The sequence below is a fragment of the Amia ocellicauda genome, chromosome 15 (genome assembly GCF_036373705.1).
Source record: "Amia ocellicauda isolate fAmiCal2 chromosome 15, fAmiCal2.hap1, whole genome shotgun sequence".
Classification (NCBI taxonomy): domain Eukaryota; kingdom Metazoa; phylum Chordata; class Actinopteri; order Amiiformes; family Amiidae; genus Amia; species Amia ocellicauda.
The window spans coordinates 5,519,701-5,533,381 of NC_089864.1; the positions used below are offsets into that span (position 1 = coordinate 5,519,701).

The 13,681-nt window shown below is 45.1% G+C and overlaps 1 protein-coding gene across 1 annotated transcript; it reads left to right on the top strand.

Annotated features, from left to right (window-relative positions):
- Nucleotides 1-5,151: 5,151 nt before the first annotated feature.
- gpr37a (G protein-coupled receptor 37a) lies at nt 5,152-12,661 on the top strand. The gene is made up of 2 exons (XM_066724190.1): nt 5,152-6,856; nt 11,057-12,661. The coding sequence occupies exons 1-2, from the start codon at nt 5,786-5,788 to the stop codon at nt 11,873-11,875; spliced, it is 1,890 nt and encodes a 629-aa protein (XP_066580287.1). The 5' UTR covers nt 5,152-5,785; the 3' UTR covers nt 11,876-12,661.
- Nucleotides 12,662-13,681: the final 1,020 nt, after the last annotated feature.

A 13,681-nucleotide genomic window follows, 5' to 3' on the forward strand; every position in this document is an offset into this window, starting at 1 on the left:
AGCTTAAAAGTCTGAACCCGTCTCTGCAGGTCGCAATGTTGTTCCCCACAATATGAACCCTCCCGATGTGATGCTCTTGTATCTGTGTTCGAGTGCAATCAAATGAGAGCAAATTGACTGTGAGTGAGAGCGACGGCTCCCCGGCGACGGATAATATGAGAATAGTACGTTTCCCTTTTCCGTGGCATCCGGCCGTCCTCAGCTAAATTGCCGCCTAATGGTTTTCACAGTAAATGCGCCGTATCCCCAATTGAAAGTCCATAACAACCGATTTTGCACTGGTATTAAAAAGGAATGAAAAGAACAATTGGAGTAATTGAAGAGCCTCTCAGCAAAATGCTTGGAGGACAATGGATAGATGTAATTTTATTCTGACGACTATTATGTGGGAGACCATGCCAGTATTGTGCTCGGTCCTCGTCCTCTCATAACCCCTCTCTGAGAGGCAATTAAACACACATTCAAAGGAATTATAACAAAGTGAAGGAGAGAGACTCATTCAATTACAGTTCCCTCCGAATCATGGATAAAATGGCCCCTGATGTGGGAGCAATCATGTGCTAATGCGTCTCCGTCAATCAGGATGGCAGCCTCTGCCCCGCCGGTGAGTTATTGCCTCGTTCGTTTCCTGTGTGTCACACACCTGATAGCTTAAATTATGATTGACAAATGTCCCTGCATGCAGTCTGTGATTATTCAGCTCCACTTGCTCATTTTGTGAAGAGGGTGGGTGTTGTGAGGGGCCCTGTGTCAAATGGCAGCGTTTTTCTGTCTCCTATCCGTTCATCAGCATGTTTCACTGACATGCAGACGGGTGACAAAGGAAAAACCTGAATAAATGAGTGGAGGAACATAACGAATGCAGATGCCTCCAAACAGGTGTACTGCATGATACAATTAAGTAATTAACATCCTATCATGCTCTGTGGCATTTATACAAATGCTGAGCAGGCCCAGCTGACCTCGATTTTGGTTCAAGATGGGGCATTATTGGGGCACGAATGGCAGGAGCTTCAGTCACACAGACGCTCAACTGGCTGACTGACAAGTGGGCGAGTGCAAGTGTGGGACACCAAGAGAACGCGAGTGATCACTTCCAGGATGACAATGCACATCCACAGGGCACGAGGGTCACTGAATGGTGTGATGAGTATGAAAATGATGTGAATCGTATGCTATGGGCTTCGCAGTCACCAGACCTCAACCCAGTTGAACACCTATGGGAGATTGTGGACCGACGTGTTAGACAGCGCTCTCCACCACCATCATCAAAACACCAAATGAGGGAATATCTTTTGGAAGAATGGTGTTCATCCCTCCAGTAGAGTCCAGAGACTCGTACAATCTGTGCCAAGAGCATTGAAGCTGTTCTGGCGGCTCGTGGTGCCCAACACCTTACTGAGACACTTTATGTTGGTTTTTTCTTCAATTTGTCACCCGTCTGTATATATACAATATCAAGGACACTTATGGAGTTGAAAGAAAGATGCTCTGTTTTAAACCCATATAGATGTCACAGACCTCAAGAAAAAGTATTGGTGCGATGAGTTTGAACTAATGTTACATACTAATTTACGTACTTAAATGTTAACTAAACTGTGTATTTATCAGTTGTCATTTTGAAGTCTGTTGAACTCTGATTCGTGCGACCTGGCAGTAGTACATTTTCCAGTTAAATTGAGTTACAACAGCAGGTGTCTTGATGTGTGCCTGGAAAAGCAAGAAGAGATGAATGGATCTGAGAGTAAACACAATGTGACATTGAGAGTGAAAAGGTTGAAATGGCACTGGCCTGGACACATGGCAAGAAGAGCAGATCAAAGATGGACAAAGGGAGGTGTTGAATGGAAACAAAGAGATGAATAAAGACCTGGAAGACGACCACATAAAGATGGGAAGATTAAATACACTTTGCAGGTGTGACGTGGCAAAGAGAAGCTATAGATCAAAGCGAGTGGAAACATTTTGGGGAGCCTTCATCTAGCAGTGGATCAATATAGACTGATGATGATGATATATACAGTGTCTTGCAAAAGTATTCAGACCCTCTTGGTTTTCACTTTTTGTTGCTTCAAAGCTTTCAGTCAAAGCTTTCAGTCGTTGTATACACAACCCAATACACACATTGAAAGCAAAACCCAAAATAAATAATATGAACTAAAAATGGAAAAATCGTGATTGCATAAGTATTCAATCCCTTTGCTGTGTGTACATTGTGTAAATATTGAGGTGACAGGTCTGAATACCTCTGGATATTTCAGATTTATCCCTTTAGTTCTTGCTGACATTTACTGTAACTCAGCTTACCCTCAGCTATCTTCAGTTTCAGCTTTCAAGGTTTGGAGAAAATACTAAGCTAAAAACTGTGTAATTGTACACAAAATGGGACATGATAGGCAGGGTCTGAATACTAATGCCAGGCACTATATGTAAAAATGTATTGAATTAAGTATGCTTCATTCTCGATTAGTTAATTATGTGTGTTTGTCTGTGTGATACAATTGTTTGCACTGAATAAATCAGCGCAGTTCTCCCAATGGTCACTAGATGGAGCCTAAGAGCTGCTGTAGGTCTGGAGAAACTTCGATCAGTACAAGCATTCATTTAGGAGAAGCCGATATACAATGATAATTTACAGAAAATCGCATCGTGTTTATGTCCTAACAAAGTGAATAAGGGAAACGGTAGGCAACCCTGGGCTGAGAGGCACACAATCTTTGCAGGTTGTGTATCTTTTTTATCACCAATTCCTAACCCCCTGGAACGAACATTAATCCTGACCAATTAAGGCAAGCACAGAATCACTTCAATTAGTGTAGGTAAAGAGTGCAGTCAAGAGCAGCTTCTTGAGCATATTCTCCTTCTTCCTGCCTTCCCTGTGTTCACCCCAGCTGGCTGTGTCTCCGAAGCCCTGGAGAGCTCTGTGGACTCCTCCTAATGACCCATAGTGCAGCTTTGACCAGTTCCAGTCCTTGTGGGAGCTAATGGCTTCTGGTTTTCATTTAATCCGAGGTCTCAGTTGTCTACATGAAGTCATTAGCAGGATAAGTCGAGTCACGTGTTTATTTCAGATCTTGGTCAGTTGCTTCTTGTGTCGAGACCTACAGAAAAGTGGTCCTCAAAGACCGGAGTCACCCCAGCTATCCTGAACAGCAGCAGTTTTATATTGAGATGTATTCCTTTTATTTTAAGCCTGAGCATTAGGGATTGGGTCTATTTAATTGTTTCTAATGAATGATTATAGTAGTAGTGGTATATAGCGATGTTATCATTAAATAAACACAAGTAATTGTCCTCGGTCTCACACACAACATTGTCTTATTCGAACTGTCTACCTGCGCCCATTTCACACCTAACTGGCTCCAACTGGATCCACCTGGTACAGCTCACTCAACTGAAATCCTGCTGGTCCTAGACTTGAATCACCTTTCCTTCAACCTGTTTACTTTCACCAACTCAGCAGCTGAACTGAACTGACTTAAATTAAGGCAAACTACAGACAAGATTAACTTCACTAAAGGCAGTTAAAACAAAATGAGGAATGCTAAGACTGAAACTAGGAACAGAACTGTGTCTGTCTGTGGCAACTTGTAAACTTCAGTTCCCTGTTTTAATTCAGACATCCCCCCCCCCCGGTGCAGGCCATGTCTGTGCTTTAAACTCGAGTTCCCTTTACTCTGGTATTAACTGCTGCTCATGTCTCGTGGCGCTTTCTCTCTGCGCTGATGTTAAATTGCAGTGTAATCTCCATCTCTCTCTTTGCTATCTGTTCCTCGCTAATTAAGCAGTGGCATCCAAACTCGGGGGTCATTCTCCACACGAGGCGTGCTGATTTCCTCGGGTTCAATCGGGGGGAGGCGGGTAATTATGGTGCATCTCTATAGCAACCGACAGGCCCAGATCAGTGGGAGCAGCGCCTGCATCCACCTGGAGGAAAAGACAGCTTGAGTGCTTCCTTCTGGGGGGAAGAGTGCTCCTAAAAACACACTGTCTGTGCGATGGAGGGATGAATGGACGGTGTGTTTTGATCGGTGCTGATACACACAGACAAACAAAAACATGAAATGAGCTCTTCAGCAGTGCCGTCTAAATCACAACCCCCTCTTCTCTGGATGATGGGTTATTCCTTTAAGTAAGACTTTGCTGTAGTGTGTTAAAGCGGGCGTGTGGAAAGAGTCCCTGGTATTCACTGCCCCATCATAGTGTGTCTTTGTGCTCTGAGCTTCAGGCCCAGGGGCTCTGGTTGCACTCAATGCATTACGACGCTTGTCAATGGACGCCACTCCAACTGGAACATATTGCCACTGCGCACATTTTACAACTACTTAACTAGGATGTGTAATCTGTTTGTCCACCGCCACACTAACTCCTGTCCGCTGGGTGGGCCGGGGCTTTGGTAATGAAAGGGGCTCTGTGTTCTGTTTATGTGTGAAATGAAACTACCTGGGAGTGTTTTAAACTGTGCTGCCAACGCCAGCAGTCACGATGTTGGCAGTTTTCTGGTGGATAATAAAATACAAGGGTGAGAAATCACTCCTTTCAGGGAATGTGTAGATCTGACCGGAGGATAAGGAATTATATACATTGGTGCAGCCTCTTAAAACACACAGTAGTGAAACATTTCATTTCACATTTTAAAAAAAAGACACAATTTTGTTCAGCCCCTTAACCCAGCAAACAATATGACATTGCGAGAACATTTCTAACCTTGTGGCAATATTGTGTTGGCCCCAACCAACCCACAACCTTACTACAACGTAGCGTGTTAGCTGGGGAAATGCATAGAAGGGTTTTATCAGCTCAGCATTTTGTATTTGTTTAAAATATAGGTAAAATATGAACTTGTGAATGCATCTACTATCATAATTAGGCTACTATATATTCACATGTATTCTTACACTTCATGTATAGTGCATACATAAATGAATGAATGAATAAAAACAATGTATTAAACCAGTAGGTTACTAATCTGCAGGAAAATGCTTAGATGAAGGAGGGGGGTGGGGGGAGCAACAATCTTGAAACTGATGCTCGATTCTGTCGTCAATTCCCAGTGTGTGTGTGATCAGCTACATTTGCGTTGTCAATTGCCAATAATGCATTTGTCGGGGCTGCGGGGGTGTTATTAGAGTCAGCCACACAGCTGCTGGGGTCTGAGGCGCTGATCCTGATGGATTTGCTCTGACAGATCCGGGTTAGCCGCCAGGGGAACCCGTTTCCTCAGCACATCTCGGAGCGCCGCGCAGTGCGAGAGGCAGAGACGGGGCTGAGCCGCGGCGGAGCGGGACAGAGCGCACGGAGCCGCCCAGCCACAGCGCACCCAACGCGGCGAGCGCATCCCGGGGCTCGGGGTCACTCGGGTCCTCCTCGTCCGAGCAACTCTCCTCCTACTTCCCCTGCCAGCGATTGCGCCATGCCGTGATCCTATTACCGGACAACCTGTTTACACCCTCCGTCCGCCTGTGCAAGGTACTACAGAAAGCCTGCTTGTGCCCAGAGCAAGGAAGGAGGACTCGGGATGAGAAACAGCCGAAGGAGCTGTTAACCTGTCCGGATTATTGTGCATTTAAGGAGCGCACACAGAGCGGCTTTACGCGTTTTGTTTTTCTGTTCATCGCCACGTTGCGCCTTTGTATGGGATGCTCTTGTAAAGGTGCAGAAGCTGCTGCTGGATTAAGTGTGTCTTTGACGTTGACTCGCCCTTTCCCCAGCGCTAGTGTGTGTTATTATGGGAGAAGTGCCTTGGATTAAGCCTTTGTGAAACACTTCGTGGCCACTTTTGACAATGCAATCACTTTGGAGACGGATACTTTTCCTGCTGGGGGGTGTTGCTGCTCTAGCATATCAGCGCGGTGGCGAGGCGAGGACTAACAGCGTGGGGGCGCGTTATTACGCAGTTGCCCCAGACGAGGACAGATCCGGGTCCGACAGTGTGTGGAGATGGCAGAGACTGCGGGGCCAAGTGGTTGGGGACGCGGGGTATTTAAAGGGGGGATCTACAGGTGTGTCATGGGACAATGTGCTGAGACACCTGAACGCCACCTCGTTTCAAATGCAGACAAAAGCGAAAAGGTCTGCGAACCGGAATTTGTGGTCCGAGTCCCCTGTGGGAAGAGCTGGGGTCTCTGTGGATCGCCGGTCCATTCAGGGGCAACATGGAGAGAAAGCACGCCATGGGACTTTGGATGCAGAGATGTTGGCTGCCATGAAAACACACAGTGGATACAATGAAGCAAAGTCTGTTCCTGCCCACAGACGAGTAGGGCGGAGGACCGGGGGCAACCAGAGGCGCAAAAGAGGTGCCAACAGCAGCATGGGCAACGAGAAGAAACCAGAGGACACCAAGCGCACAAAGCTCAAGAAGAGCGTGCATCCTTTCAGACACTTCAACAGATCTTTGGATGCCCCTTTTGCCCCGTGGGAAACCCTGCCCAAACCTCTGGCCCAAAACCAATCCACCGATTTCCCATATGATATGACCACCCACACTTATGGACTGTACACCCTGTCGGGGGAGATGGGGGTCACGCCACCCCTGCTCCCCCTGGAGCCCAAAGGGAAGAAAAACGAGGTCAGGAACCCATTCTACCCGCTGACGGAGGAGTCGTACGGGGCGTATGCCATCATGTGTCTCTCTGTGATCATCTTCACCGTGGGGATCATCGGCAACATCGCCATCATGTGCATCGTGTGCCACAACTACTACATGAGGAGCATCTCCAACTCCCTCCTGGCCAACCTGGCCTTCTGGGATTTCCTGAACATCTTCTTCTGCTTGCCCCTGGTCATATTTCACGAGCTGACGAAAAACTGGCTGCTGGGGGAGTTCTCCTGTAAAATCATACCATACATTGAGGTAATGGCTCATATCAGCATTGCATATATATATATATATATATATATATATATATAAAGACATGCAGGAAGCTCAATTGTCAACATACCCCTATTTCTACAACACAAACTAACACATTATTTCATAATGTATTTTTTAATATTGATCAAAGGGATTTAATCATTTTCTGTTGGATTTTACCCATGAAAACACTAGTGCTGTACTAAGCAGGTCATCAAAAGGTCACTTTAAAGAAACACATGATTGAACTCAGAATAATAAATTAAATATGATATATCTCAGTAACACTTGGCTCCAAGTCGCTGGTGAAATGTGCTCATGTAGGATCCATTCTCAAACAAAGGCTTTTTGGCAGAAGACAGCATAAATAAATAAGTTATTGAACACTGTGAAAAATACCATTTTCATATTCGATTCGAGTGTTCAATAAAGTGGCTTGACAATGGATCCAGTAGCGATGGGGCTGCAGACTTTGCATCAGACACACTGTGCTTATTATTTATTCTTGATTGAAGAGGGCAGATATGATATTGTGTCGTGCGCATGTGTATATATTGATACATTGTGTTTCCTTGTGATAATAGTTGATTGGGGGGCGGAGCCTATAGTCTTTAAACAAAATGTACACAAATACTTGGCCATTGTAGTCCTCTTACACTGGCTCTAGTCTAGTCCTGTCTCCACTACGTCCATGACAGCAACTAATGGTGCTTTTAAAAGAATACTTTCAGTTTCAATCTGTGTCACATGGGATGTAGTAGAATCAGAGACCCTGTCAGCTTCAGAAAGGATGGTAATGAACGAGTGAATTAATTAGTGCTGATGCGGGACAAAGTGGCCTGTCTGACGGCGATCCCTGAGCGAAGGCAGGGCTCAGAGGAGCCAAGTGAAGCGAGGGGGTGGTCCTGTGTTGGGGGAGAAGGACTGGGCTTTATATCTGTCAGCTACACAAGCTTATCACAGAACGAGGCGTGGATTAGCCAGGGCTGTGCCTGTTAAATACTCGATCATAATGAAACATCTCATAGAATGTGATAAAGGGATAAAAAAATCTTCTCAGGGGGGATTGTTAAATTGATTAACCCTTCATTTCCTGGTGCGGGTCCAGGGCACAGCAAGGCAGCAGCACAGAGAGGCAGGCCTGGCTTGTGTCTGCACTTTCCCAGGCGTGATCCATCAGTGAAATTTGACGTGCATGGCAGTGCTTTGCATACACAGTCAAGCCTGTGGTGGAGGCACTCAAGACGCTGTGCCGTATCCATCCACCACGTGAAGCAGGGCCCCGGATTTTGATTATGGCCCAAGACAAGCGATGCAGCTCTAAACCACGCGCTGAGGGGACGGTGCTGCGGCCCACAGGGGTAATTACTGTGTGGGCAGCTGTGGAAGTGAGAAAACACACACAAATTGTGCAGCCACTAAAAAAAGTTTATAGACACTATTCCCTGGCCTAAAGATCGGCACATGATGTGTATAAGAAGCTTTTGCGCTGATTAGTAAATGAGTGAAAAATAAGATCAAATATTCTATGGAGGTACTACTATGCTCAGTGACCATTAATGAGTGTATATATATTGGAAATGGAAAGACTGATAGCAAGGCAGAGCTGTGAGATTAAAAAAATCAGATTTCAGCAACATTTGATAATTGGCACAAATTGTGTGTTTTCAGTGGAAGAGGTCGCGTAGGAGGTGTGGGTATTCTCGCTCTCCTACCGGCCTGCTTCACATGAAAGGAAAGTGCAGCTTCTGATGGCAGAACGAGATCTTCCCAGCAGAGAGGAGAGGCGGCTCTCCGGGCCTCTGTGCGCAGGATTGGACTTGTCGGCATTCCTCACGGATCACTTATCTGGCTTCCTCTCAGTTCACCTCTCATCACAGCGTCCGTTTAGAGCCGCCGACTGACGAAACGCCGCCGGGAAACACGAGGCACCCACGGGGAACACTGAATATAGCACCATGGCTAAACTGTGCTTACAGTGAACATGTGTTAGAACCGGTTTGTGCGTGTTTGTGTTCCTGTATCTGTATGTATCAGAAAATAATGTAATATAGGAAAACCAGTTATATGAAATTGCTGCTGGACCAGATCCAATCTCTTACGTCGGCACAATCTACTTCTGAAATCATGAATTAGACGAATTCAAGGGAGATGGAGAATATCAGCAGGATATGATTGTGATGTCAAATCAGTGTATAAGCGTGTCAGGGAAAAATACAACATTATCCAACTTTGTTTATTTATTTTCTAATGTATTTCAATGGAAAAAAGTGTCCACAACCCATTTCCAAGTATTCCAGACTGTATGTAACACGGCAAACCTGGTGCCAGCTGCTGCCGACTCCATTATTAATACGTTGGGTTAACCCACCTGTCACATTAATCCCACGCCGGCCTGTCACTTTGGGTTCCTGCAATTGAACCTGACTGAAGAGGACTGTCCGTCGGCTGCTAATTAATTGCCCACAGAAGTGTACTTGTTATAATTCAGCATGAGTGTGGAGAGGGGCTGAGAGCTGATTAGGATGATCAGTTTATTACAAGTATATAAAAGCTGCCACAGTCTGTTATGATGATAATAAAGCAACAACAACAACTAAATTGCACTTCGGAGGTTAGACTCATCCCAGCTGATTCCTTTCAGACTTTAATAGTAACATTGCTGTCCATGTGTAGCTGTGGATTGACAAAGTGACATTCTTTCTGAAACAGAGAGAGAAAAACAACTTTTAGCCTTCCATTGATGGAGGGCACTTTTCCAAAGTCACGCACTCAACAGACATCTGATTCTACAGATAATTCACAAGACTAGACACATTTCACTGAAAAAGACTGCCTCCTCCCCAAAAACAACACCTCCCAAATTGCTCAACAGAAGGAAGCACTAAGTAACCGAATATGCAAGATCTGGTTGTGCCAAATTCCTACCCCCTCTCAGCCGACACTTGATCCCACACGCTGTGCCAAAAGAGCATTCGCATAATGAAATATTAAGTGTGTTTGCAGAGCATTAATTGTCAAAGTACATTACGGACGCAGTGTTTGTTAAAGACCTGGCAGTCAGAAGAAACAATTTCGCTGAACGCTGTCAGATTGCTTTCATAACACGCACACTCGGAGCCTCGCATCCCAAAAGGCTTGAATTAACACTTCCGCTCGGAAAATTGATTCAAATATTCCTCCTTGCTGGGTTTATAGCTCCCACTGCCGTTGTTTTTTAAATAAGTTAACACCTTTCCATTACTGTCGAAACAAAAATCAACCATTTTCCTTGTTCCTTGTTTTCATGAATTGTCAGTTTTTTTAAGTTGTGTTTTTCATTCAGTATTTATGAGATATTCAGAGTACCACAGTAGTAAACATGCTTTAACTGCTCTTTGGCAGTAGTTCCCTGCAACATCTGTTTGCCATTTGTAGCTCGTAGGAACACCTAGTCTAATGGAAGTATTGCCACAGTATAATTACACCCCAGCAACAGCTGCTGTTTCAACTCTGGCACCTTTTAAAAGGGTTGCTCTTATAAAATTTTTCAAAATAATAATGTAAATTATTTTACAAAGTTCTAGAACTTTAGCTGAAGTTCTAACGGTTGTGTTTCCACCATTTGAGGGGTAGTTTGTTCATTTGCTTGTGTGTCAGTTTTTGGTGACACAAAATGTCCACATCGCTAGACTTTCTCAGACCATTCGTTTAAACCGAGTGGATCTGCTTCCCCCTGCAGTGAATCTGCTCTCACAACTTGGCCGCTGAAGCAATCCATGAATTACAGTTTTGGCTTTTGGGACGGGGTTTCAGATGAGCTAGCACTCAGTGACTGACAAGCCTGTCGATGCCACGATGCAAACTCTCGCCTAAATCTTGCTTTCCACTTCACAATTGTATTTCTCCGCTGTGCCGCAGAAATCAAAGTCCTTGCTGTTGTAAAAAGTTGATGTAGGCTACTTGACTGCATATAAAAAAGATAAAGGAGTGTGTATATTTTATTAGACGTCAAAAAAACTCCCAGTGTTGGTTAAAAAACAAAACCTATCAACCTAGCCTAACAATCTATCTATCTATCTGTGTCTGTATGTCTATCTTTCTGTCTGTCTGTCTATCCATCCATCAATCTGTCTATCCATCATACATCTGTGATTAATAAGGAACAATGACAGTATAAATACATCTCTACATGTTTCTCTCGTCGCTCTGTGCTGACAGGTGGCTTCGCTGGGCGTCACCACCTTCACGCTGTGCGCTCTGTGCATCGACCGCTTCCGCGCGGCCACCAACGTGCAGATGTACTACGAGATGATCGAGAACTGCACCTCCACCACTGCCAAGCTGGCCGTGATCTGGATCGGCGCCCTGCTGCTGGCCCTGCCCGAGCTGGTGCTGCGGCAGCTGGTGCTGGAGGCGGCCGAGGCCCCGAACGGCACAGCCTGCGAGCGCTGCGTGGTCAAGATCTCCCCCGAGCTGCCCGACACCATCTATGTCCTCGCCCTCACCTACGACGGCGCCCGGCTCTGGTGGTACTTCGGCTGCTACTTCTGCCTGCCCACCCTGTTCACCATCGGCAGCTCGCTGGTCACCGCCAGAAAGATCCGGCAAGCCGAGAAGGCCTGCGCCCGGGGCAACAAGAAGCAGATCCAGCTGGAGAGCCAGATGAACTGCACGGTGGTGGCGCTGACCATCCTCTACGGCTTCTGCATCATCCCCGAGAACATCTGCAATATCGTCACGGTCTACATGTCCACCGGCGTCCCCCAGCAGACCATGGACCTGCTGCACCTCATCAGCCAATTCCTGCTGTTCTTCAAGTCCGGGGTGACCCCAGTCCTACTGTTCTGCCTGTGCAAGCCCTTCAGCCGGGCGCTGGTGGACTGCTGCTGCTGCTGCTGCGATGAGTGCGTGCAGAAGTCGTCCACCGTGACCAGCGACGACAATGACAATGAGTACACCACCGAGCTCGAGCTGTCCCCCTTCAGCACCATCCGCCGGGAAATGTCCGTCTACCAGTCGGTGGGGACGCACTGCTGAGCCGTCAATCACTCCGGACACTGGGTCTTAGGCCTGTTATTATATAATGAAAATCGGCAACGTTTCGCCGTCAAAAAATCGGCGGCACCTGCGTGACTTTACTAATAATGAGGTTCTTTTCATATAAAACACCTTTATGTTGTTGTTCAATTAATTTTGTTAGTTTTTTCTTTGCCTAGTCAATAACGTGGGTGCTTTTGTAATGAGGGCACAACATTACATTATCCGATAGTCGCCTTACATGTACGTTTCGTTTCTTCCACTTTGGTTCTCATGCTTTTTTTATTTTCCTCTGTTTTGCACGTGCAAACGACGTTTGCCTTACGTATTTAAAACATTGTATTGAAAGTAATATATTGAACATGGCTGGTCGTAGTGTAACGTATTTTGAAATTGGTGATTCTTGTGAATCAGTGATGAAGTAATTTTAGATCCCTTGCTATGTGAGTTTTTTAGTTCTATAACACTCTAAACCGAGACATATTTCTGTTATTTAAAGCAGAAGTCCATTAAGCTTCTTCATTTCGTACTTTGCTCTTTCTTTATCGTTTCAGCAACACTTGTCAGAATACATTGATTTTTACAGAAATGTGAATCTGCTGGGTCAGTGCATAGAAGATTATTTTCATTTGGGGGGAGTAGTGAGAGGAACAGGATGGGTACATCAGTGACTTTAAAATCTCTATTTTTTAGTTTAGGATGAACTGTTTTTAACATTTGTTTTGTATTATTTATCACATCAGAACTGTGTTTGTCGATACAGATGAAAATAAAATTCTTCGATTACATCTTTTACTGTATTTACTGACATTCCCTGTCAGAGATCTTTATGTTCACCACCAATTGATGTCAAAAGAATCGATGTAGCGTTTAGTGTTACAAAGCCAGGATGAAACAACTTCAGAATTTACCAGCGTGTCACGTTAGATGTCAAATTAGACACTTTGTTTATTGTGCCGTAGCCAATATAGACCTATATATAGCGAGAGAGAGTAAACTTGAATCTGTGAGACAGTACACTACTGCACTCTATGCTGGCGCTGTGCCACGGCGGTGGCCCGCGGTCATTACACTGTTTCACACCGCCTGGTGGGAGAGCAGCAGACTGGCACTAAAGCACCTTGATAAATTGACTAATGACAGTGAGCTCAATGGCGCGTCTGTGTCGCTTCAGACACTTCACACAGGACACTGTGCCACCTCCGCACCAGCGTATACATCATATCCGCTGTATGAATGCACAGAAGCATAAAAACAAATCATCATAAGGAGCACGGCACAGATAACAGAAGTCTGCCCGAGTTCAGTGGCGTCATTTTCTCTGGACTGGAATTCAGATTTGTTCAGTCAACTGGAATCCATTCGGTTTTCTTTCAAGGTGACTCAGTATGAATATATATGCATTCAATATGTATTCAACTGAATGAATCTCCTGATGATATTGTTTGACACGAATGGAGTGAATACTTTCAGATGCAACTGTGTACCGACACTGTTACATCTGTTATATACATTGACACACAGATAAGAGGGACCTATAGCAAACTCTTCTCTATATTGTTCACGGTTTCCCTGTGGGTCTTTAATGCATTCTGTTGTTTAATTTTTCATTCTCCGCACCAGGGAAACGCAACGTCTGCTGGGGATAGCGTACCCACTTCAAAAGCCAAGCAATCTCCAAATCTGTGAAATCCTTTACACTTTGGAGAGGAGTAAAAGTGAAATAAACAAGTCAGAAGTGAAAGCTCTCGAGTCATTAAAATGTATAGGTCCCTTTCAAGTCTGAGCCACATTTTCCCTTTTTAT